Source organism: Aquarana catesbeiana, linkage group LG01 (genome assembly GCF_042186555.1).
Source record: "Aquarana catesbeiana isolate 2022-GZ linkage group LG01, ASM4218655v1, whole genome shotgun sequence".
Lineage (NCBI taxonomy): Eukaryota > Metazoa > Chordata > Amphibia > Anura > Ranidae > Aquarana > Aquarana catesbeiana.
This window is the reverse complement of record NC_133324.1, coordinates 277,865,474-277,892,464: the sequence shown is the minus strand read 5'-3', so window position 1 is coordinate 277,892,464 and position 26,991 is coordinate 277,865,474. Positions and strand designations below refer to the sequence as shown.

The 26,991-nt window shown below is 41.9% G+C and overlaps 1 protein-coding gene across 1 annotated transcript in view; it reads left to right on the top strand.

The window, feature by feature from the left end:
* The window catches only part of MAPK1 (mitogen-activated protein kinase 1), a 135,339-nt gene extending 109,092 nt beyond the window's left edge, over positions 1-26,247 (top strand). The window contains exons 8-9 of the mRNA XM_073629022.1: positions 6,608-6,735; positions 22,837-26,247. Coding sequence (XP_073485123.1) covers positions 6,608-6,718 — 111 coding nt within the window. The 3' untranslated portion in view covers positions 6,719-6,735; positions 22,837-26,247. The remainder of the gene's footprint in view (positions 1-6,607; positions 6,736-22,836) is intronic.
* Positions 26,248-26,991: the final 744 nt, after the last annotated feature.

Below are 26,991 nucleotides of genomic sequence, written 5' to 3'. Positions count from 1 at the left end.
GGCATCTAGAACCCCTCTTTAAATCTGTTTGAATTGGCTGGTTTTACCCTTAGCGACTGTCAGCCCAGGTTAGAATGTGCATGTTCTCTCAAAAGGGATCCCTCCACCACCTGGGTTGGTCCCCATTTCCAAATCTCTGGAGCCTTATGTTTGAGTTGTGATGACTTATTGCAAACATCTAAACTTGTTGTGTATCCCTTGATACTGATATCTATATAGATGTACAGAGCACTCTGGCTGTGTGCATGAAATGCTGATGCTGCATACAGGTAGATTTGACTTGTTTAACCTTTGGGGGGATGTGGTCTACTTGGTCTTGACATTGTGATCGGCAATGCCGTGGGTGGCAGGAGCGTTCTCTTCCCACAACACAGGAGGTCTGTGGAGGGGTCAGAATAATCACACCCCTCTACTTCATTTGCAGGTACTCAGAGCCCAAGTTCCAGAAGCCAGCTAACACCTTTGAAAAAATACCTACTACACTTAACTTCCTGTAATCCCTTCCTGCTCTGAGCTCATGAACCAGTCTAACAGGTTTGTTAGCATATACATGGTGCAATCTTCGCTTCTAAAACAATAAATGGTCTTAATGCCATTCCTTATTTAAGCTATAAAAATCTCTAAGATAGCCATGGCAACACATTTCACCTCTTGATTTTGTAACATGATTTAGGAAAAACAAACTCTGAAAAATAAACTCTAGCATTTCTCAGCAGCTCTATAAACCTTTGTCGAAAAAAAGGGTGAAATAAACCCATATTGCAAATGGGAGAAAAAAATATCATTTGCAGATTGTGTAACATTCCAGATGAATGTCGGTTGTCTTCCCAGATAATGAAATGCTCAGATTTAATTTGACGCCAATGTTTTCATCTACTCTTCTATTCTGCAGAAAAGATCTGAGGCATACAGTTGTGCTCATAAGTTTACATACCCTGGCAGAATTTGATTCATTGGCCATATTTCAGAGAATATGAATGATAGTAGAAAAACATTTCTTTCACTCATGGTTAGTGTTTGGCTGAAGCCATTTATTATCAATCAACTGTGTTTACTCTTTTTTTTTTTTTTTTTAAATCATCACAACATAAACTACCCAAATGACCCTGACCATAAGTTTTATATACCCTGGTGATTTTGGCATGATAACATGCACACAAGTTGACACAAAGGTGTTTGAATGGCTATTGAAGGTAACCATCCTCACTTGTGATCTGTTTGCTTGTAATTAGTGTGTGTATAAAAGGTCAATGAGTTTCTGGACTCCTGACAGACCCTTGCTGCTTTCATCCATTGCTTCACTAACGTTTCTAGGTTCTGAGTCCTGGGGTAAGGAAAAGAATTGTCAAAGGATCTGCGGGAGAAGGTAGTTAAACTGTATACATCAGGAAAGGGATATAAAAAGATATCCAAGCAATTGAGACTGCCAGTCAGCATTGTTCAAACCCTAATCAAGAAGTGGAAAATGAGGGGTTCTGTTGAACCAAACTACGGTCAGGTAGACCAGCTAAGACTTCAGCCACAACTGCCAGGAAAATTGTTCGGGATGCAAAGCAAAACCCACAAATAACTTCAGGTGAAATACAGGACTCTCTGAAAACATGTGGTTTCAAGATGAGCAATAAGGAGGCACTTGAAGAAAGATGGGCTGCATGGTCGAATTGCCAGAAGAAAAAGCCATTATTACGCAAATGCCACAAAGTATGCCGCTTACAATGCGCCAAACGGCACAGACACAAGCCTCAAACCTTCTGGTACAAAGTCATTTGGAGTGATGAGACCAAATTTGAGCTTTTTGGCCACAACCCTAAACGCTACATTTGGCGAGGAGTCAACAAGGCCTATGATGAAAGGTACACTATTCCTACTGTGAAAAACGGAGGTGGATCGCTGATGTTTTGGGGATGTGTGAGCTACAAAGGCACAGGAAATTTGGTCAAAATTGATGGCAAGATGAATGCAGTATTTTCTCAAATACTGGAGGAACATTTGCATTCATCAGCCAGGAAGCTGCGCATGGGTCGTACTTGGACATTCCTACATGACAATGCTCCAAAACACAAGGCCAAGTCGACCTGTCATTGACTACAGCAGTCATTGATGTTTAAGGGGGCAATACACAGTATTAACCACTTCTGGACCAGTTTACGACAATATACATCGGTACTTTGAAGGAGGATATCGTTGTTATGGCAGCAGCTAGCTGCCATAACCCCGGTATACTCTTCAGTAAGCGGTCCGCTTCCCGCCACGCTTCGGTCCCCTCTGCCGCTTACTGCAGCTGTCGGCAGTGGCGGAGGTGATCGGGTCCTTCCTGTGGCCTGACATGGAGACGAGTGAGGGGAAGATGGCCCCCACCTGTCTCCATATCATTGCAGGGCGGAAGCAACGTCAAAACGTCACTTCGCCCATAGCTCTTAAAGGGCCTTTTTTTTTTAAATTGCATTTTAGCCTTAAATATGAAATCTGAGGTCTTTTTGACCCCAGATCTCATATTTAAGGGGTCCTGCCATTCTTTTTTTTCTATTACAAGGGATGTTTACATTCCTTGTAATAGGAATAAAAGTAACACTTCTTTTTTTTTTTTTTTTTTTTTTAACAGTGTAAAAAGACACACACATGTGAGGTATAGCTGCCATCGATAGAACAAGAGCAATAATTCAAGCACTAGACCTCCTCTGTCACTTAAAACATGTAACCTGTAGAATTTTTTAAACGTCGCCTGTGGAGATTTTTAAGGGTAAAAGTTTGTCTCCATTCCACGAGCGAGCGCAATTTTGAAGCGTGACATGTTGGGTATCAATTTACTCGGCATAACATTATCTTTTACAATATTAAAAAAATTGGGCTAACTCTACTGCTGTCTTATTTAATTAAAAAAAAAGTGCATTTTTTCCAAAAAAAAGTGCACTTGTAAGACCACTGCGCAAATACGGTGTGACAAAGTATTGCAATGACGCCATTTTATTTTCTAGGGTGTTAGAAAAAAAAATTATAATGTTTGGGGGTTCTAAGTCATTTTCTAGCAAAAAAAAACCTGTTTTTAACTTGTAAACAACAAATCTCAGAAAGAGGCTCAGTCCTTCAGTGGTTAAGAACTGGGGTATGTAAACTTTTGATCAGGGTCATTTGGGTAGTTTCTGTTGTGATTTAAAGAGTAATCACAGTTGTTACTGTTTGGCTGAAGCCATTTTATTAACTATGATAGAAAAGTTTTTGTGTTATCCATGTTCTCTGAAAAATGGTCAAGAAATCATAAATTCTGCCAGGGTATGTACACTTATGAGCACAACTGTATACTGCAGAGCGTGGTACCACATCCAGTAATTGAGCAATAACAGAAAGAGAAGAAGGGTAGAGACTTTTAAGGTTACCACTGAAATCCCAAAATAGGAAAGAATAAAGGTCTCATAGTAAAAAATATTGAATTTATTATAATCTTATTAAAAACGCATATAGGAAAAAACATGAACATGTCTGAAAGGTATGCTGTCCCAAACATATGGACAGATCAAGAAGCTGAAACCGGAATATCGCATGGATGGCCTAGGAGAATGGTTACAAGGTAGTCCTAGAAGATCCCTTCTGGGTGAGGGCCAAAACAAACAAAATTGCAGTGTCAGCGCCAGTGGATCGCCTAGCTCTGCCTCATCTTATCTGGCTTGGTCATCTGGCCATTTCTGACTGCAGTGCCATTGTAGGGTGCCCACTGTTGCCTTGTAACTTTTTTATGGAAAGGCAGAGATTTCCAGCAGAAATAATAATTCTGCATGTCCCTCTCTCTCCATGCTGTCCAGGGGGCACTGGCCTGCTGCTGGTCAGTCTTCACAGCATAGCATTATACCCCAATCTGACAACAAAATGCCTAATTTGACTGAATCTACCATTCCCAGCCACTTGCTTCCACCTCTTAAACAAAGCTGGTGTAGGAATCGCATCTATTTCCTCTCTAGGGACCCCCACCTTAAGTCAGACCACATTTGTGTCCTGGATACAATATGGCTTGCCTTTTATCTGATTCAATTTGTCAATCTATAGGAGTTGATCAGATTTTCAGCTTCCCACTTATGGAAAGAAACAGTGGCACATGTCTTAACACTACTAAAAGGCTGATTACCTTTGTTAGGGCGTCATTAGACTTGTTCATGAGGGCTGCACACCTGTCATTCAAATCTTCAGCTTGCAATGGTCTGAACACACTTTGAAGCCATAGCGGGTTTCACTTTGAGTGCCCTACTTTCTAAATCTCTTGCCTTGCTTCCAAACACTCGGTCGCCACTGCAAGCTGCTCTTTCGAGACGTCTCTCGTTCTGCCTTCTGCTTTTTTTTTTTTTTTTTTTTCTCTTTTCAGAGTAAGTCTATAGAGCATGAAGAAAGTGCAAACCAATCTTCGCTTCTGAACAATACATAGTCTTAAAATGTTTCATATTTATGCTATAAAAATCATTTTAAATAGCAACAAACACTTGGACAAGTGGAGGGGGGCTGATTGTGTTTCAGGATGGGTGCTTAGACAGCTTGCCTACTGTCCCTTGAGTGCAGAGGTCAGCCCACAGTCCAACCCCTTGTCTCTGGCACCCTTTTCAGTGGCTACTCACTTTCTTTTGCTACTGTACAAAATGTTACAACTTTTCCTGTTACTTGGGATGAAGCTAAGAGTACCTGTGGCTCTCTTGGTTACATTGTTTCCCTAGAATCGCTATATATTGGAATCTAGCTTTCCTCAACTGGTAAGCTTGGCATCGAAGTGAGAGGCTTGTGCACCCAGAGGTGCCCTACATCACCTTGGCCAGCAGTACTTCTTTTCTGCCCCTCAAACCCACTTTTCTGTCTGTCAACAAACCAAACATACAACCCCTGGCAAAAATGATGGAATCACCAGTCCCTGAGGATGTTCCTTCAGTTTATTGTTGTAGAAAAAAAGCAGATCACAGACATGGCCTTAAACTAAAGGCATTTCAAATGGCAACTTTCTGGCTTTAAGAAACACTAAAAGAAATCAAGAAAATTGTGGTGGCCAGTAACAGTTAGATTTATAGAACAAGCACAGGGAAAAAAATATGGAATCATGAAAACAAACAAAATAACACTCCAACACATCACTTGGTGATTGTGATATGTCCTGCACAGGTCAATTTGACCCATCACAAAGATATCATTTTTTTACTAACCTAATAAGTGAGTTAAAGGCATCCTTAACCCCTTCCCGCCGACCGAACGCACATATGCGTCCTCGGCTTTCCGGGGTTATACCGGGATGATGCCCGCAGCTGCAGGCATCATCCCGGTACCGTTGTTTTCAGCGGGCGATCGGCTACCCGAATATAACAACCGATGCGGCTAAAAGCCGCTCGGCTGTTATACCGGAGGAGCGGGAGGGGACGTCCCCCCCCTCCCGCCGCCTCCCGCCGCTGTTACCGGGCCTCCCGTGCGATCGGGAGGCCCGGTGTCCATTCGGGAATCTCCGGCGGCTGGGGGCGGGCTGGAACGAAGCTGTGAGCGGCTTCGTTCCAGCCTTCTAATTGTAAACGCGGAAGCGACGTCATGACGTCACTTCCCGTTTACTCGGCTGCCAATGGCGCCGAATTTAAAAAAGTACACAGTATTCAGAATCGCCGTTTTCGGCGATCTGAATACTTTGAAGTGTAAAGGAGGGATGGGGGGTCTTTTAGACCCCCCATCCCTCCATAAAGAGTACCTGTCACCACATATTACTGTCACAAGGGATGTTTACATTGCTTGTGACAGCAATAAAAGTAAAAAAAAAAAAAAAAAAATTTTTAAACACAATTTATAAAAGTACAAAAATAAATAAAATAAATAAATAAAAAAGCGCCCCCGTCCCCGCGAGCTCGCGCAGCGAAGAAAACGCATACGGAAGTCGCGCCCACATATGTAAACGGTGTTCAAACCACACATGTGAGGTGTCGCTGCGATCGTCAGAGCGAGAGCAATAATTCTAGCCCTAGACCTCCTCTGTAGCTCAAACCTGGTAACCGTAAAAAATTTTTAAAGCGTCGCCTATGGAAATTCATAGGTACCGTAGTTCGTCGCCATTCCACGAGTGCGTGCAATTATAAAGGGTGACATGTTTGGTATCTATTTACTCGGCGTAACATCATCTTTCACATTATACAAAAAAATTGGGGTAACTTTACTGTTTGGATTTTTTAAAATTCATGAAAGTGTCACTTTTCCAAAAATTTGCGTTTAAAACACCGCTGCACAAATACCGTGTGATAAAAAATATTGCAACAATCGCCATTTTATTCTTTAGACTCTCTTCTAAAAAAATATATATAATGTTTGGGGGTTCTAAGTAATTTTCTAGCAAAAAATACGGATTTTAACTTGTAAACACCAAATTTCAAAAATAGGCTTAGTCATGAAAGGGTTAATCTGAGGTCAGATTTTCAATGCATTTGAACCCTAAGTATGTCATTTAGCTAAACCAATTTAGTACCCTCTATATGTCTTGGCTTCCTTTTTGCTTTAGTTTTGAACCCTGCTGTAACACTATAATTTGAGACCTGCAGACATCTTTATTGCTTGGTGATTAGGATATATAGTTCCACAAGTGACTTTTTTTTTTTTTTTTCTAATTTAGCCTGTTGCTGAGGCACCTTTTAAGTTTGAAATGGAGCTGGATGACTTGCCCAAAGAGACGCTGAAGGAGTTAATTTTTGAAGAAACTGCTAGATTCCAGCCAGGGTACTGACCGTAAATTGACCACAGGTAATATATGTAAGATCATTTTGTAATTAAAATGCAGGTATTTGTTGTGTTTTTTCTTTATCATGGGACACAGGTATACCCAATACAGGAAGTTCACTCCCCTATATAACCCCTCCTCCTCCCAGGAGTACCACAGTTTTTTCGCCAGTGTCTAAGGTGTTGGTCACGAGTGAAGATGTGCTCTGAAGTGCTCCACTGGAGGGATCCCTGCTGTATTTAAACAGCCTCCATAGACCAGATCCATCCAAAATGCCACTGCGGCCATGGTGGATGGTACCCGGGCCTCGTATATGAAGCACGAGGTTTTGCCTGTAATGCCTCTTTGCAGGGCTGGACCCAGAACTTTTTTGGTCATGCTACATTACCTAAAGTTTTTCTGAGGGATGCTATACAGGTCCAAGGCAGTGGACCCCCTATAATAGGGACCCGGTGCTTGAAGGTTTGCTAACGCAAAACCTTTGCTAAAGGTTTGCTAACGCAGCCCGCCGCGATGGGTGAAGTTTGGATCTGTCTGTTATAGCAGTATCCTGCAGCGAGGAAAAGGTAAGGGAAGAAGCCTAGGAACTGTAAAAAGTCCACCTATGCTTTTTTTTCTTACATAAAGTAAAAATGTTGTCATACCTAAAGGCTCCAGTACAGGGATTAAATGCATACCTTAGTACGTGGCTTCTCAGTCAGCTCAGAAGTTCCAGCTAAACAGCATGTGTGTGGTCTCAAAAGCCAGGGGGGGGTTCCTCATCCTGAACATTTCCCCCCTGGGGGAGGGAGGTACAACTGAGGCTTGTATCCACCCCCTCCGGGGGGTGTGGCAGCAGCTTTTCATTTAGAAGTTATTCTATTCCCCACAGGTTTTTTTCAAACTTCCTGCCCCCCAGCCCTCCCTTGCCTCACCTCTCACTCAAGGAGCGTGTCTGCCGTCCGCACGCGCGCGGATTAGGGCTAATGAAAGACAGAAGGAAGACATTGATTGACGGAGGGGGCATGGCTAAGGCGCAGGACGTAAGTACATGAGGGACACACGGCGCAGGTGCTGGAGACAGGCGTTCACATCTCATAGCTGCAGGCAGACACATAGGACACAGCTGAACTTTATTAGCATTTTCTTTTGCTAGCTATTTTGCTCAGCGAGTGTGCAAGTCACTACATTGTCTTGTTTACTTAGTTTTTTTGTGCTCCTAAAAAACACCTCAAAGGTACCAAAAATTCCACCGGCGCCGGGAACTCGTGTCGTGTCTTCACACTGTCATCCTCGCCTGAGATACCAGATATGGCAAGCCAGGGTGAGTCATTGGGACTGCAACTGCTTCTCACACTTCAGCCCCTGTATACGTGGCTGAAGTCGCATTTTCCTCCGCCCCGAACGGCCTAGAAGGAAGATTAGTGACTTTAATCGCATCCGCTATCCAAAAGGATAGGAAGCGTGTTAGATCCCCTTCCCCCACCTCAGACCCCTTAAGGGAACAGTGGGTAGAGGTTGAGGGGTTACCCTCTGGGGATCAGGAAGAAGGGCAAACCGATTACTCCTCTGCGGAGTAAACGGTAGATGAACCTTTTTCAGCCTTGCAATCCAAGAAATTAATGATACAATCTCTTACAGAGATGACTCGTGCCTCTTTCAAGCTACCTCTAGCAGAGTCAGCTGATAGTTCTGTTTCTTCTTTAGGTTCCTTAAAACCTTCACAGCCTTTTCATGCATATCCTGTACACGCATTATTAGAAAAGCTTATTTATACTGAATGGGATCACCAAGATAGGCATTTTCTCCCTCCAAAGAGATTTACAGCGCTCTTTCCCATGGAGGAGAAATTCACCAAAAGATGGAAGGTACCAACAGTTGACGCTGCGATTTGCAGTGTGAATAATAGCCTAACTTGTCCAGTAGACAATGCACAAATGCTTAAAGATCTAACTGATAAAAGATTGGAATTTCTGTTAATCCTTTTTCTTTGGCAGGTGCGGTTACTCAGCCTACAGTGGCGGCAATAGGCATCTGTCTGTCCCTAAGGGACCAATTTAGACAGGCCCTTAAAGAGGTCCCTGCACAACAGGCCTGCGATTTGGTCAAACTACCAAAGGCACTATGTTTTGCCATAGACGCCATGAAAGATTCTATTCACCAGGCATCCCGCCTTGTGCTTGTGCTAGTACACAGGCGTAGGACCCTGTGGTTAAAAAATTGGTCAGCCGAAGCACCTTGCAAAAGGCTTCTGACTAATTTCCCTTTTCATGGAGATCAACTATTTGGGGAGGATTTGGACAAACTATTTCTAGTGGGAAGAGTACTCTTGCCAGTCAAAAGAAAGTATAAACGTCCTTCATTTAAACTGACTTTCCCCTGCGCCAGGGGCATCTGCCTCTAGGCAGTGGGGAAAGCCTCCATCGTCAGACTCTAGAGGAAAGCCTCAAGGTCAGGCCCAGGCACAGAAAAAGACCTGGGGCCAGAAATCTGCACAGCAGAATACTAAAGCCTCATGAAGAGGCGCCCCCCCCCTCGCCAAAGTGGGGGGAAGGCTTCTGCAGAAATCTGGCAAGAGGAAATTCAGGACAGTTGGGTCATCTTCATGGTGTCTCTAGGATACAAACTAGAATTTCGTGAGTTTCCACCGTCTCATTTTCTGAGATCAAACGTTCCCAAAAATTCAGGGAAAAGACAATCTGTTTCAGGCATTGGACCGATTACTAGCTCAGGGGGTGATCATACAGATCCCCACAAAAGAGCAAGGTTTGGGATTTTATTCAACCTCTTTATGGTACCAAAACCGAATGGAGTTGTTAGACCCATTCTAGATCTAAAGAATCTAAATCGGTTCCTCAAGATCCACTCCTTTCGCATGGAGTCCATCAGGTCAGTAGTTTCTATCCTACAAGGAGGAGAGCTTCTGTCGTTTATCGACATCAGGGATGCATATCTGCATGTCCCTATATTTCCCACTCACCAAAGGTTTCTGCGGTTCGAAGTAGAACAGCAGCACTTTCAGTTTGTAGTCTTGCCCTTCGGGCTAGCCACAGCACCCCGGGAGTTCACAAAAGTACTGGCCCCACCTCTAGCCAGGTTAAGGGCACAGGGCATAACAGTCTTGGCGTACCTACATGATCTATTGCTAATAGACCAATCAGTCTAGAGAGAAGTCTTCCTTAAAACCGCTAAGAAAGCTAGAGTATTTGGGTCTGATCATAGATACAGCCCAGAAAAAGGTGTTCTTGCTTCAGGCAAAAATCAACTCCATAAGAGTTGGTGTTGATGGTCAGGTCGAAAGGAGATCCCTCCATTCGCCTTTGCATGAGGTTGTTAGGAAAGATGGTGGCTTCATTCTAAGCAGTTCCCTATGCCCAGTTCCATTCGAGACTGTTGCAAAACGGTATTCTATCTGCTTGGAACAAAACGATCCAAGCTTTGGACTTGCCAATGCGGCTGTCCCCAAGGGTGTCCCAAAGCCTCAGTTACTAACCCAGAATCTGCTGAAGGGGAAATCATTCAGACCAGTTATCTGAAATGTGGTTACGACAGACGCCAGCCTTTCAGGCTGGGGAGCAGTACTAGAGAGGACAACTGTCCAGGGACATTGGTCAAGAACCTTGCCCATCAATATTCTAGGGCTTTGGGCAGTTCGTCTGGCTCTGAAAACCTGGACTTCCAGGTTACGGGATTGTTCTGTCAGGATCCAATCCGACAATGCCACAGCGGTGGCCTATATCACCAAGGGGGCACCAAGAGTCTTGCAGCGCAGACAGAGGTGAACGATATTCTAACTTGGGCAGAAAGGAATGTTCCGTGCCTGTTGGCAGTCTTCATTCCAGGAGTAGAGAATTGGCAGGCAGACTACCTGAGTCGCCAGCAGTTATTCCCAGGGGAATGGTCTCTTCACCCCGACATTTTTTGGGCTGTTTGCCAAAGATGGGGGACTCAGGACGTAGATCTTCTAGCGTCCAGATTCAACATGAAGTTAGTCAACTTTGTGTCCAGGACAAGGGATCCACTCGCATGCGAGACAGATGCGTTGGTGACCCCGTGGGATCAGTTCTCACTAATTTATGCATTTCCCCCTATTCATTTGCTGCCTCGACTTCTTTGCAGGATCAAGCTAGAAAGAAAGCCGGTAATTCTGGTAGCACCAGTGGCCCAGAAGTTCATGGTATGCAGAAATTGTAAAGATGGCAGTGGGGGATCCATGGTCCCTTCCACTAGGGCCTGACCTACTCTCGGCCGATGTTCCATCCTACCTTACGAACGCTAAATTTATTGGCTTGGCTATTGAAACCCACATTCTGAAGAAACGTGGGCTTTCCGGGTCTGTTATCTCTACTTTAATGCAAGAAAGCCAGCTTCCAGAACTATATTTTATAGAGTCTGGAGGGCTTATGTTTCCTGGTGTGAATCCAAGGGTTGGCACCCTCAGAGATATAGCATAGGCAGAATTCTTGCCTTTCTACAGTTGGGGGTAGAGGTAAAGTTGGCCTTGAGTACTATTAAAGGCCAAGTCTCAGCTTATTTCAAAGACCGCTTGCTACACATTCTTTAGTTCTGGGTTTTATGCAAGGGGTGATGCGGATTAATTCGCCTGTTAGATCACCTTTGAACCCTTGGGGCTTGAACTTAGTTTTGTCAGTTACAAAAACAGCCATTTGAACCGATACAGCATATTCCCTTAGTCCTTCTGACAAGGAAGCTGCTGTTCTTGGTTGCTATATCCTCAGGATGGAGTACATCATGGGACACACAGGTCCCGCCCCTCTTTTGGGGTTTAGATATATTGCTTTGAGGGAAGGAGGAGGGGTTATATAGGGGAGTGAACTTCCTGTATTGGGTATACCAGTGTCCATCACCTGAAGGTGCCTACATACCCATTAAGTTATTACTTAGGCTTTGTTTCCCATGTTGTACTCCAAGAAAATGATTTTACAGGTAAACTGTTATAAAAAATCCTTTTTTTGCAGTCCTGTTTTCTACACCTTTTTACTAATGTATTTAGTGTAACAGATGCACAACAGTGCACAAAGAATCAGTGACCAGCAAAAGCACCTGTGCTGTCTCCACCCCTATGAATTCACATGGATGTTCAACATCATGCAATTTTTTGCTGGCTAGAAATTGTTAAAGTGGAACTAACCCCCAAAAAAGATTTTCCGCCTCTTTCCAGCAATGCTATAGTTATATTCCTCACTGGCTACTGTCATCTTCTCCCCAGGCTACTTCTGAGTGCCAGGTTTTAAGCCTCCTGACTGGCCATCAGGGGTGACATTGCCTCACTCATGCACCTTGGAATCTGGCACTACCAGAATGTGATGCTGTGCATGCGCAGCTCAGTTTACATTCATTAGAAGACTGTAAAAAAAAATGCATTAAAATTCATCTCCACTTCTAATTTTTTTTTTTTTTTTTTTTTTTTTTTTTTTTTTTTTATACCAAAAAAATTTGGTAATTTCTAACAGCCTCCTTACTCCTCCTGTCCCCACTGCACTTATCTCGATTTACTTCGAATCATTCACTGCCCACGTCTGCTGGTATAATCAGTACAATTGGGCCCAGTTCACACCATAGAAACGCAGTCCGGATGGGTTCCGGATGCTTTTCTGCATACACGTTTTTGACGGGCTCCAGTGCATTTTCCCCCTTTTTTCACCTTAAGGACAATATGTGCCAACCATATAACCTACTATCCATGTGTTTTTGATGCAGAAAAAAACACACTGGACTGCATGCGGTGTGAACTGGCACTTTAAGTCTGTATACTGCTGCAGAAGCTGTGTAGCTGCATAATGTGTGAAATTATGCAGTCACTGATCAGTGCGGTCATGTGACAGCTGGCAAATGAGGGTCTTTTGTCCTAGAAGTAAGCAGACTCATTGGTCAGCAGTGGCACATGACTGTGCTGACCTATGAAGATGACTTATTGCACATATTATGCTGCTACACAGCTTCCAGGGCTGTGTATGATTTAGTATACCAGCAGATGTGGATGATTCTTAACAAATGCAGTGGGAACAGGAGGCAGGGAAAGGCTGTTTTTCTCTTCTAAACTGGGTGAATTTTGATCCATCTATGGCCATACAAATCCTCTTGAATGTGACTGTTAGTATATTTTTATGCAAGCAGCAATTGCAGCTTACCAACTGCAGCACTGATCAGTACTGTAGAGGAGTCCTGCCGTCAGAATACAATAGTGCAGCGCAGGGAGGTGTGGATTGGGGGCAATCCATTTATTTTAGATCTTTTTCAAAGCTTCAGCACTGTAGCATTTGGCTAGAATCCCTTAGGGAAAGCTCTGAGCTAGTTCAGTAGGTTCACAGCCTGTGATTTTTTAATTTTTTTCCCAACCCTGTTTGTAAAATTCCTTATTGTGCAATGCACAACAACTGATAGCAACCTTGGGATAAGGCGGGCTGTTACAGCAAATATACTTAAAGTAGAAGTAAACCTAGCCACTAAAATCAAATCAATTTCAATAACATGTAATCTGTCTTCCAATTGATATGCCTGGTCAGAAGCGCTTTCACAGGAGAGCGTAGCCAGGCGTGTTTTTTCCAGCACAGGCATGTAACTCCTTTATTGAGTGATTAAGAAGCTCGGCCAGAGCATTGACATGCAGCTGCATGCATATAGATGTGGCCTCCAAAGAGGGCAAAGGACATCAACAGCACAAAAACGCGAATATGAAAACTGTATCTTTTTAATAGCAGTTTTTAATAGCTGTGATTTAGCCATCTAAATGTCCAGTTATGGTTAGATCTACTTTACAAAAAAAAAATCCCTTGCAGATAAACAGATACAGAGGCCTTGAACTGATTGAGACTATACCAGCATTCCATTATTCATCTGATGGGAAGTTGAAATTAAGTGTTGCTTGTTCATCAAATGTTGATTGTTCTTTTGGCACCAGCAGGAGCAAAATATGTAGGAATGTGGAATTTAGTGGCAGTATGATCTGTGTGGGTAGAGTCCTTATTTCATTTTGTGCTCAAAGGTAGAACAAACATGGCACAATTATATCGAATGACAAGGACCTGTGTTTGGGTGAAATATTTGGGCTGTAAAAGTTTTGAACCTAATTAAGGTAAAAACTAAAAACAAAGCTGAATCCAAGAACAAAAAACTTTATATTGCAACTTACAGATTTCTCCATTATTCATTGAGGGGCACAGGATTTCAGAAGCAGTTTGGGATATACTGCTGCCTACAGGAGTTTGGGACGTTTATAAATGGAAAAGTTGAAAGCCAGCCTCCATATATTACCTTCTTCACCCTGCTTGCCTTGATCAACACCATTTTTTTTTTTTCAGCTTTAAAGCCCTGAATGTCGGGAGACAATGGCCAGTTAAAAGAAAAAAAAAAAAAAACAGCCGAAGTTCGGCTATGTTTGTCGATCTGTCCGCCAGCTGTGCATGCTCGAAAACCAGCAGCTGACAGACTCCCAATCAGCGCACTCAGCCAATGGTAGAGAGCGCTAATCAGGGTGCTCTGGCCTGGGGGGCCATCCCCGTCAGAACACCATAGCTCAACGGGGGAGATAGCTGAACTAACCCTGCATGGTTAGTACAGCAACTCTGACTGTTTAGTGTACCAGGCTTAAGACTGAGGAATCAAGTACTGATTAAATCAGCTGGTCACACCAGGTGACCAAGTATGTAAGTATTTTAGGCCTTGTCTAATGTTGGGCTTAGTTGCTCACCACTACGCAGCACAACAGATCTTCAGTCCTGCCATGTGAGACTTCAGCCCATACTTCTCTAGTCGTTCTGGTTGAACATGTAATCTGGAACCTAAGACCCCTATTGTTGTAGGGCCATAGTTGGAGTCTCGTTCAGCTCCATCAAACGGCACTGAGGTTTTCCCTGTGTCCACGCAGACCTTCTTATTCACTTTGGACTTTTTATCTGCTTCTACCTAGTTACTGAAACAGACTGCCCACAGCAACTCAATTTGCACACATTCATCATTTCTAGCAGAGCCTCCTGAGCAAGTAATTCATACCAATCTTGTAGCCCCTGTTGCTGATTCAGTCTGTAAAGCCTATCTCAGGTGAAGCTGTTTTGGGTCACTGCAGTCACCCGCAGGGAGATATACAGGTGGCTGTTTTGAACGTAGCATTGTGTGTTGCCCTGCCTCTGAAGGATCAACCTGCTATTGCAGGCCTTGAATGTTTTTATAGCTCCTACAGCTGCAAAGACCTTTCCACTATACTTGCTCTTTGAGTCATTTCTCTGTGAACTGGAAACATTCTGAAGTGTCCTTGTGTCCACCTCAAAGTGAACCAGAACATTTTCCCTTTGAAAACAGTTTTGTAACCCGTGGTCTGGGCCCACTGTGGATGTTCCAGTAAGTCCACTAAAAAAAAACTTGAAGCCTTGACCACATTTTGGAACTTCACTAACCGTTTTTCTCTCCCTAGATCCCAGTTTGAATTAAATGGTTTGGCCATTCACCCTGTGTTGGTAGTAACCCTTTTGTCAAACCGCATTTTAGAGAGCCCTGTGCCTTGGATGTGGCTGCTATACAAGCCTCAACACGACTGATGTCTTCACAAGTGTATAATGTTGAGTGTGGAATAGGGTTGCCACTTCACCACCTCATCCCCTATAAAACCAAATAAAAAAAAAAAAATATATATATATATATATATATATATATATATATATATATATATATATATATATATATATATACATATACATATACATACAGGTTCTGTGGCTGATTAAGATGGTAATTAAACTCTGTGCCTTATTTGCAATAAATTGGCCTCAGAACCTGTGTAATGTGTTCGTGTTTAAAGGGATGAAGTGGCAGCCCTAGTGTGGGATGCTGATGTGATGTCCAAGAATATCTGATTCGCTTATCCTTCAGAGGACATTGTCTTTTAGGTTCTACTCTTGACAACGTCCTCAATAGTGCCACAGGTGGCGACGTGTGCTCCTGCCTCATAGCAGGAGATCGAAGGAAGGGTTTGAGGAATTGCACCTTTTTCCTTCATCTGCTTCTGCAGCAAGTACCCATTGGCTCTTAGAGCCAATCTCCCAATCAGGCCGGATCAGCTCATCCCACTGATAGGCCTTCTACATGAAGGTGCACCTCCATTTCCATAGGTGCAGGGGGGGACTGCATGTACATCCAGATGGGTCTTTGGGTTGTTTGCCTCCCTGAACTTTTGGTGCTCGGGACACTTTTTAGTCTGGTATCTTTTTGCGTATGAAATTTTCCTTCAGTTGCCCTCATCTTTGTGCTACTGCATTCACTAATGTGATTTCTCTGCACCCTGGCACCCCCTTTTTTTCAGCTGAAGTTGCCCTCGCTCCACCCGAAGTGTGTCCTTTTGGAGGCTTCTGCCATTTCACCTAGCTCTGAACCTATTGTCTGTCCTAATCCCTTTCCCTGGCATCCTCGACGTTTAAATGACCCTCCTTAGAGAGGGTTGGCTTTCTGGACCATGCAGCTAGCTATTCTGTGGGGCCCAACAACTGCAAGTTTCAACCTGATCCGTCCTCGCAACGGTTTGGTGTTGGTAACTAGATTGTCCATTGACCAGTAAAGAATTCTACACCCTGTGGTCTATGGACCCTTCCCTATTAGGTGCTTCTGGGATATTGAGGAAATGCCCTGCTAACATTGGGGTTGATTTACTAAAGGCAAATAGTCTGTGCGCTGCAAGTGCAGTTGCTCTAGATCTGAGAGAAACATGCAAAGAAAAGAATAACCGCAGTTTTGCTTGCACATGATTGGATGATGGAAATCAACAGAGCCTCCCCTCAGATCTAGAGTAACTGCACTTGCGGATGTAGTTGCAGTGCACAGTATATTTGCCTTTAGTATATCAACCCCACTGTCTCTCCTACGTTTCTTGATGGTGTTCAGTATTCTACTTATTGGTATCTGGATTTAAAGATGAGCATCCACACGGTCCCTATGGATCAAGAAGTCTCTGGCGTGACACTTCAATCTCTTGAGGTGAATAGGTTGGTCTCCACATTCCCTCCTAACCCTCCTAAAATTGAATGCGCCTGTAATATAAAAAAAAACAGTGGTACCCAAAAATCTACATTGGCGACGCTTTATAAGCCTTTACACTTCATCAGTTTTGAGTTAACTATGAGCTCTGGTGCTAGAATTATTGCGCTCGCTTTGACGTTTGTGGCAATATCTCTCACGTGTGTGACACGAACATCATTTACATACATATGCACACCCTAAGCACACGTTTGTTTTTGTTTTTTTAGTAGCAGTATTAAACCCAAAATTATGAAAAAAAAATTATAAATACATTGATAATCTTTTTCATTCAACCAGCAGGCTGAACGAGAGAGACCCGATTCCCCCATACACACATTCGAGTAGGATGGAGCATGTGAAGATGTAGTATAGTATTCTGACAGCTGGGAGCCTTAAATTAAAAAAAAATCTGTGTTGCTGGCTATAGTTGGCAGCATTGATTGGGAAAAACCTGACAGGCTGGCTGTACACAAGTCGATCGAAGATCTTCAGGTTCCCCAGAACTGCATCGGCAGCACTTGTAGAGCTGCTGTGGCAACAGGTATATACAAAATAATTGAGATGGATAGTAAGGCTTAAAGGAAGAATGTAATGAAACAAATTGATTTGTTTTCCCTTTGGACACATTTAACATTATTAATGGTTACTTCATCAGGTTCCAAACTGTTATAGCTCAGAAGATTTCCCTTCAATCTGCAGCGTTGTTTTCTTTCAAATTGAATGCAATACAGCATCCTGCAGGCCTTCTGTACACAGTTGGTGTACAGAATTTCCCAGAAATGTAATTTCCTGCTTTTTTTTTCTCCCTAGGAGTCTGATTTTATGCAGCCTCTGCATCAAAAATGTGCTTTTTGGGACGTTATTCCCATAGGGTTAATCACTTCTAATAGGATGCTAATTAACAATGAATGTGTCAATCCCATGCAGATTCACTCTACACACAAACCTTTTTCTTCAGAGCAAAAAAGTTTGTCAAAAGCAATCTCTTCTGGGTGATTATACATTCCAGGGATTTTAGTGGAGTTACTCTCTGCTACCAGTCCGGCTGTGCAAAAAAAAATTGTAAATCGCAAGATTTTCTGAAAATTATTACAAATCCTATTTTTCTTTTTTTAACTATTCTGACGATTTGGAGAGATCCGACTAAAACGTACACCCATTCAAAGTTATTGTACAAAAAAACGTGGCTTAAAAAAAAAAAAAAAAAATTATAGCAGATTCCTGCTTTAAGGCACCCCCCACCCCCCCAGGTGGATCATGCCATAATGTACTAGTATGCACAGCATATTAGTACATAATGGAAGACTTGCCTGTCATACGGTGTCGCGCAGCGCTAGGACCAATCAGGCGGGACCCCGGCGCTTTCATCTTCGCCTGGTCTTCCTTCCGGGTTCCGTGCCTTCGGGCACTTGATAGGCAAGGCTGCAATGACACCACTCCCACGCATGCACACAGCAGTCACATCACCACGGCATGGCTCGTGGGCCATAAATGTTCGCTGCACGGCTGAGTGAACATGACAGCTGACAGGCAGACCAATAGGGTCTCTTCTGTCATACCCTGCCTGTCAGCCATTTGATTAAAAAAAAACAACTTTACTTCCTCTTTAAGTGGTCCTTCCAAAATACACTAAGGCCCCATTCACACCTGAGTGTAGTGTTTTTCCGCATGTATTTGCGCGTTTCCATGCAGCATTTTCCGGCGTTTTTAGCCAATAGGAAAATTAGCCAATAGGAAAAATTATCATATGTTTCATCATTTGTTGCTATTTTTATAGATTTTGTCATCTGTTTCCTACTCCAAAAACACCCAAATCTGCCCGATTCGAGCGACAAAAAAGGGTCCAGAAATTGTTTGCGCTTCAGGCGACTTGGAGTGGAGATGTGAACCATCTTAATAGAGAAAAATTGTTTTTTTTCCCCTTAAGCGTTTTGTAGCTTCAGGCTTCAAGCTACAAAACGCCTAGGTGTGAATGGGGGCCTAAAGTCTTTATATTAAGAAAAACTGATGGTAGAGTGCACCATCCTTGCCACCCTCATTTTATTTATTTTTTGGTTAATTCTTTTTATTGAATTTTTAAGAAATGGTAAGGTTAGAACACAAAGCCTATTGGGCATTAGCAGGCTTAATTAAACAAATCAAAAACAAGACAAAACAAGCGCACAACTAAAGTAAGTGGCAGCCAAAAGCGTAAGATAACCTCACATGATACTTCTGGTATGTTTCAAGAATATGACTGGAAACAACTCTACCACAGCATACTATATTATAGGATAATAAAAAGCAGGTTGACACTAATCGTGGGGGCATTGCCGTTGAGACGACAGTATTCCCCCCCCCCCCCCCCCCCGGACTCCGTCCAGATGTCCCATACCTTAAAGCGGAGCTCCGCAGAAATTTTTTTTTTTTTAAGGTCAGCAGCTACAAATACTGCAGCTGCTGACTTTTAAAACATGGACACTTACCTGTCCAGGGCGCCCGCGATGTCAGCACCCGAGGCCGAACCGTCTCTCGGTCCTCGGGTGCTGCCGCCTCCATCTTCGGGAAGGGAATCAGGAAGTGGAGCCGTGCGGCTTCACTTCCCGGTTCCCTACTGCGCATGCACGAGTCGCGCAGCGCAATACGGCTGGTCCCTGCTGTCTCTGGGACCCGTGTGTTTCCCAGCAGACAGCAGGGGGGGGGACGACAGGATGTGTCGTAAATAACCGCAGATTCTGCGGCTATCTACACCGGAAGTGGGTACAGATACCTGTAATATACAGGTATCTGCACCCCCCTCCCCCCTGAAAGGTGCCAACTGTGACACCGGAGGGGGGGGGGGAATCTGATGAGTGGAAGTTCCACTTTTGGGTGGAACTCCACTTTAAGAGTTTGTTGGGACATTTTCTAGATTCATATGTAAATTTGTAGAATGGTATAATTTTTTAACACTTGACTTCCAGAAGTCTAAGGGGCCTGAGGAGATTTCCATTTTAAGGAGTATAGACCTAGGAGCCTAAAATGGTAACAAGCCTATCAAAATTCTCATGGCCCTGGAGATGGCTAATATAAATGGACCAGTTCTAATATACAAACATCGATGGATATGGGTACTGAGATGGTAGTAAACAAATGCACAGAGAAATTCCCAAAACACGTGTAAAAAGGTGGTAGGGTCTTCCGAACAGCGCCAGCATGCAGATGAGTGGGAGTGAAACATTTTATGTAATCTTTGGGCAATGAAATACTCTTTAAAGAATTATAAATTGATCTATCCCTGGTCGAAACCAGGTGTTGAATGTGTTATTCCCAATCCTCTCAATCCAGCTCCGGGACCTCTATTTGCCAAAAGAACAAAAGCTGATCAAGGCCGTCATGTATAGTGGGCTAAAGGGCCTTGTAATGGTGGAGAGAGGTTTGCCACCCTCATTTTAGAGCAAAAAGTTTGTAGCAAACACTATTTAAAACAAGCTTGAAATGATGTTAAACGTTCATAGGGTGCCACTGCTAACTCATAGTGGGCACCTCCAAGTTGCTACCGCACAGCTTTCCTTTTCAGCATGTCCAGAACCCCAGGCTCTGCCCAAGGCAAATAATGACACGTAAATTCTGTGCCACACTGTCGGCCAGGGATACTGCCCATCACAGTGATAGGTAATAGGGCAGGGTCATTCTCTCAAGCATGTGAGCATTTAGAAATTTGTGACCAAACAGGAAGCTCCTAATAAAATTGCTGTCTAAAAACATCAGGTATGCTTTAAGAACAAAGATAAAATGTGGCTATGCTTATAAGCCACCAATGAGTCATTACATCTGTTGTAGAAAGATTAGAATCCTAGGTATTTTACAAAGAATATCTCCTATCTGTGCTATTAATACATGGAATTTTAAAAATAAACACTAGGTTACTAGTTTGCAGACAATACTAAGTTAAGCAGGGCAATAACTTTTCCGCAGGATGTGGAAAGCTTGCAAAAAGATCTGAACAAATTAATGTGGTGGGCAACTACATGGCAAATGAGGTTTGTAATGTAGATGTAAAATGCATTTTGGGTGGCAAAAATATGGATGCAATCTACACTGGGGGAGAACCTCTGGATGGAAAAGGACCTGGGGGTCCTAGTAGATGATAGGCTCAGCAATGGCATGCCATGCCAAGCTGCTGCTAACAAAGCAAACAGAATATTGGCATGCATTAAAAAGGGGATCGACTCCAGAGATAAAATGATAATTCTATCACTCTACAAGACTCTGGTCCGGCTGCATCTGGAGTATGCTGTCCAGTTCTGGGCACCAGTCCTCAGGAAGGATGTACTGGAAATGGAACGAGTACAAAGAAGGGCAACAAAGCTAATAAAGGGTCTGGAGGATATTGGTTATGAAGAAATGTTGTGAGCACCGTACTTATTCTCTCTGAAGAAGAGACGTTTGAGAGAGGATATGATTTCAATTTACAAATACCATACTGGTGACCCCACAATAGGGATAAAACTTTTTCTCGGAAGGGAGTTTAACCAGACACGTGGCCACTCATTAAAATGAGAAGAAAAGAGGTTTAACCTTAAACTACGTAGAGGGTTCTTTACTGTAAGAGCGGCAAGGATGTGGAATTCCCTTCCACAGGCTGTGGTATCAGCGGGGGGCATCGATAGTTTAAAAAAAAAAAAAAACTATTAAACACCTGAACGACCACAACATACAGGGATTTACAATGTAATACTGACATATAATCACACACAGGTTGGACTTGATGGACTTTTCTTTTTTCAACCTCACCTACTATGTAACTTTATGGGCAACCAAAAGATGAGTGTGTGTGCACAGCCAGCTGACACAAGTGATTTATACCCAAAGAAAATAAAAAATCAAGCACAACGCTATCCAAAATATCTCTCAAAGTGTGAATTGTAATTATTTTTTTGATGGAGTTGAGAGCACCTGCTTTGAGCACAGCAAGGGTGTCTTGAGAGCTTTTTTTTTTTTTTTCTTTTTCCTTTAAAATAAACCTGTCACACTTGCTTGCTCTGTGCAATGGTTTTGCACAGAGCAGCCCTGATCCTCTTCTCAGTACCGGTGCTTCTCTCCATCCCCTTCCACGAGTGCCCCTAAAGCAAGCGGCTTGCTATGGGGACACTTGTGCAGGCTTGCTTCAGAGCTTCGCTGTCTATTGACACAGCAGGACTCGCCCTTACCCCCCACTCCCTCGTCACAAGCTGTGATTGACAGAAAGGGAGCCAATGGCTCCTGCTGTTGTGTCTGAGCCAATGAGGAGGGAGAGAGCAGAGTGCCTCTGCTTTTGTGCACATTGCTGGATCAAGAACAGGCTCAGGTGAGAATAAAGAGGGGGGGCTGGGGAAGGAACTGCAGAAGGTGTTTTACCCTAATGCATGGAATGCATTAAGGTACCAAAAAAAAAAAACGCGCCTGCCTTTATAACCATTTTGATTAGATCACTGTGTGTGTCATTCTATTTATACACAATCTGGCAATTTGGTCTTAGTTTTTTTTAGACTTCACCGTGTTTTTCTCACATTTTGCATTTTTTGCTTTTGATTGTAGCACCATACAAAATGTAAATGTACATTGCAACTCTTGCTTCCAGTTTTAAATGTGGTTTTTGAGGAGAAAGGTGTTGGTGTAAATGGCTTCTTCTTTATTGGTTAAAAAAACAGGCCAGCCACAAGACGCGGCTGTTTTTTATTTTTTTTTGCGCTGCTTATATATTGAATTTCATCATCTGGTCTGTGGCCACCATGTATGGTTAGGGGTTAAGCATCGGAACCTCCATTTCTGCCTGTACAAGAGAAAAAAAAGATTTTTGTTACTAAAAGTGGAAATCGCAGAGGTAGATTGTCAGTGTACTTTAATTCCAGATAAGAGGTTGATGTGATATTACGTAATGTTACTTTTATGTTACTGTTCTGTATGTGTTCTGTGTAAAGACCATAAATAAAAAGGTGTCTGTTGATAATTCTGTTTAACCTGTATTTTTCAAATCTTATACAATACACTTCATAAATGTTTGCAAAAAATGTTATGTAGTCTTGTAAAACTAATTGCTAGAATTTGTTGCAGTTAAAGTAGAATAGGAATTGTGTCCTGCTACTGCATTACAATAAAATATTGTTTTTCTTTTAAAGGGAAAGGCTGTGAAGGACTTCATACTCCGACATCTGTGTTCTTGACAGTTCTTCCTCCTTGGCCATGTCCTGTGACCCATCTCAGCTTGTCCAGTCTAACTCCTTTGGGCCATTAAGGAGGGCGGTTCCTGGTAGTTGTGGCTTTTTTATGCTTCTGATGAATCTTTCAATCTGGAGAAGTGTTCTTGACACTCCTTTCGTAAAGCCCTTTTGCAGTGTGGTGCAGCAAGCACTTGCTGATGACCGTAAATAACTGCTTGTAAATTTATTTTCTTTTCTCTTTTTTTTTTATAAAAATACAGTGGTTTATTTCCCATGAAGTGGACAGTGTCCTGACTTTTACAGGCTTTACATATTCTGTTGAACCCATGTTACTGATGACTGTGGTAACTGGCATTATTTTTGTTTTTCTTCTTTTTGGGAGAGTTATTTCTCTGGGCACTTTAAATCAACAGAGAGCTCAATTTACTCACACATATCATTTTAAACCCATTGCAGTTAGAAGCTTGGAAAACCTGGTGGAGATCATTGTATAATATCCAGGTTTTCTCTGGCATGTAGCTGAGCTGTGTGAGAATTTTTAACCATTTATGTGCTTGAGGGACCTGATAGATACAAATCCTATTCATAAAAAAATATGCTTACTTGTACATCAAACTCAATAGCAACAATAAAAGCTGCTGCAATATACCATTTATAATATATATAAATATATATACTTCTATATCTGTAACTTGGGGCATTGTTGTGCCATGCATTGGCCTTCATAGGTCTGCGTGTTTCATGTATGGATGAGTTGGAGGAAGAAGAGCTTTCATAGGACAGAAATAAAGCAAGCAAGTGAAACCAAAATCTCATACCTTTTTATTTTCAGTTGGTGTTGGCATGAGGCCCCACATATTGACTTAAAGGCATGCCAGTGCTATTTCTAGTGGAGCCATGTTCACTGAATGTTTTGACGCTTAAGTGTAAATTTCCCCATACATAAAATAACCAGAGTGATAGTTGCCATACTGTAACTAATAAATACTGTATCTAGTTATTGGGGATGCAAATGTTCTCAGCAATCTCTCCCCTGCCCCCACTTCCCAAGATGGAAATACATCTGTGTATAAAGCTAACCTTTCTTTTTTCTGTCATGCTGGAGCAGCAATCAAGCAAGCACTAAACTCTTTTAAATTGTTAAACATTCTTTTCTTTTCTGCAAGTATTTGTTCTTGGAGTTGTATTCTGTGGAGTTTTAGATGTTCTGTCCCAGTGCAGTGCCTCCTACTTTTTCCTCACTGCTCTTTGTGGTGAAAGATTTGCCTTGTTCCAGATGACCGTGCCCTCGCATGACTGTTAAGCTTTTCTGTGCAAAGATTGTCTAAGTGCCACATGCCTATGATTGGATTAAGATCTCTTACCTCTGAGTTGTTTAAATGAAATCTTATCCTGTAACCTTCATAAGGATTATGAAACAACTCGGTTTTAAATACCCTTCCCCACCCCTTCTCATGTCTATTATAGCAACATTTATAGAGACTTGTTGAACTGCCTAGGAACATGAGCAAAAATTGCACTTGTAATTAAAAAATAAATTTGAAAAAGTCTCCATTAAATTTTTTTTTTTTTTTTTTTTTTTTTTTGAAGTTTGCTTAGTGGGTCAATTTCTGTGATGTGGGTTATGTAAACATTTTACAATAATATTGGTGAATGGGTTTAATAATTTTATTTTGCAAATCAACTGATCAGACTAACCACTTGATAGATCAAATGCTTATGTCTTATTAAACAGTTGTGCACGATATTTTCTGTAGAGCGTATACTTTTTAAATAGTCGTCTTTATTGATAGGCAGTGAAATGCTGAGCCTGACAAACCGTTTACATGAAAAAGGGATTGATTTGCTAGGGTGTTAGGCCTGCTTCACTTGCCTTATTTCTCTTATTTTATTTTAGTGTTTGAGGGAACCATTATAGCCATACTAGATCTTCACCGGTAATTCCTTTCATGCCCAGTACCTGTGATTTGTTGTTTTATTAATCAACATGACATACTGATAATGGATTTTGATCTATGGAGGCAGTTTATTTAGTCAGGTCTTGATCAAAGGACTCTGCCTAAGTTTCTTAAGCAAACTTATTTTTTCTAGAATTCCCTATCTCCAACATGACACCAAAACCCTTTTTAAGAAATGTTGACTCTTCAACTTGCATTTAAAAATGAAGCAAATGTTTATCTATGCACTGACAAAATTCACACTTTTTTCCCTTTGTGAGTGTAATGCATGGATAGTTTAGTCATAATAATTGCATCAGGGAAAGAAGAAGCCATATGTAATTCTAGAAATTTAGAAAATGGTCTGTCTCCCCATTAATTGTGAAAAGCATCATATTGGGGTGGTTGGGTTTTTAACTTAGTCTGGAGAAACCATTGATAAACCAACTAAAGGTACACTAATATGCAGTAGCTCAACAGAGGCCAGTCTCCTTGTGATAGTAACTGCAAAGTATATTCTGGTCTGTTTGAAAACCTTTTGCACCCAGGCAATGAGAAATGTTTCTAGAATCCAGGATTGTCATGCTTGACGAGCATGTCTTGAAATTAGTATCATGTAATCCATTCCAGTTTAAGTATTGCATATTTTGCATGATACATCTTGCAGGAGCATCTGAACAGCCAAAACCGCCTGCTGCTTTCCACTTGGAAGTTTCTCACTACTAAATGCACTTCACCTACTGCCTTCAGATCTGCTCTTGTTCCCAAGACACCCATAACAACCATACACCAGTGTTTACTTATGGTTGCTTGTATTCATTATTACTAATCATACCATTTTGGTGAAAAAGGGCATATGCTTATGGTCTATTTAAAAAAGCAACCAGCAGTTGGAACTGGTGACTCTCCTTCCCTCATTGTCTTTTTGTGTTGTCCATATTCAAGCACTCTTAACAGATTACTAAAAAGAGCTTTGTACTTGCTTTGTACTGTTGGTGCCTTTTTAGTCTTGTATTCAAAATGTGTGTAGCTGATTTAAGTAGGTTGTAAAGTTTAGAGGCTTCACTGCTTAGTTGGACTGAGATTCTATTTCCTTTGGATTAAGACTTTAAAAGGATAGGCTGGTCCATCAAGCAGTGAATAAATTGAGAGAAATATTTTATAACAGATTCCTGTATGTTCCTTTAAACTGTAATGTAACAGCTGAACATGTATTTTATTGTGAGAGATATGTAACCTGGTTAATCAATTAAGAAACAAAATTGTATGAGGTTTATATTTTTTGTTAATTATATTGATGTATTTAACTTTTTCCTCAATTGGTTGGATGTTCTATATTTCTGGTTAAATTGTGTAAAAAAGAAAAAAAATCTTGTAAGACACCACAAAATGCAGATTAAATCATTAAAACTGTATTCCTGTATTACCAAAACAGATCTATTTATATTTGTTACAACTTAAAGCTGAAGGCAAACGAAAGTGCACAGATTAAATATAGAGATATGGTTTTACTTGCCAAAGGATTTGTTTTGCAAATCGGTCCTAAGATTTGCACAGCGAGGCAGATGCCACCCCTTTCTGTGTTATAGAATGCAGAAAAGATAGTGGTATCCTTTCTCTGCCCCAAGCCTAATTATGAAATGGTGAGGAGCAACACTAAACTGAGGACGTTATCTCTCTGCTCACTTTGTCCCCCTCCCCTGTCAGCATGTTTTGTCAGCACATTTCTATGCAGCACACTTTTTTGTCTTGCAGTCTGTGTGCTATTTTAGAGAGGATTGCAAGAGGCTGATACCAAGAGAGAGTCCAGTTCTTAAACTAGTTGTAAGGAAATAAATTTAATTGCTAGCTGCCTTGATCTGTGTCTTTTATGTTTGCCTACAGATCAGCTTTAAGTTACTGGGGAGAAAAGCACACAGCACTAAAGCTTAATTCTAAAACTCTTTTCAAAGTTTGCAGTAATTGATGCAACATTTTCAAATTACATTTAAGTATTCACCCCCTTGGAATGCATAGAACTTTGAACCGCAGTAGATATCATTATTTTTTGTTTATATTGATCCTGAATATCATAGTAATTTTAAAGTGAAAATCCAGATCTGCAGAGTGAATGCAAATTAACTGATTGCATTTGTACAGGTAAAAGCCAGTAAATTAGAATATTTTGAAAAACTTG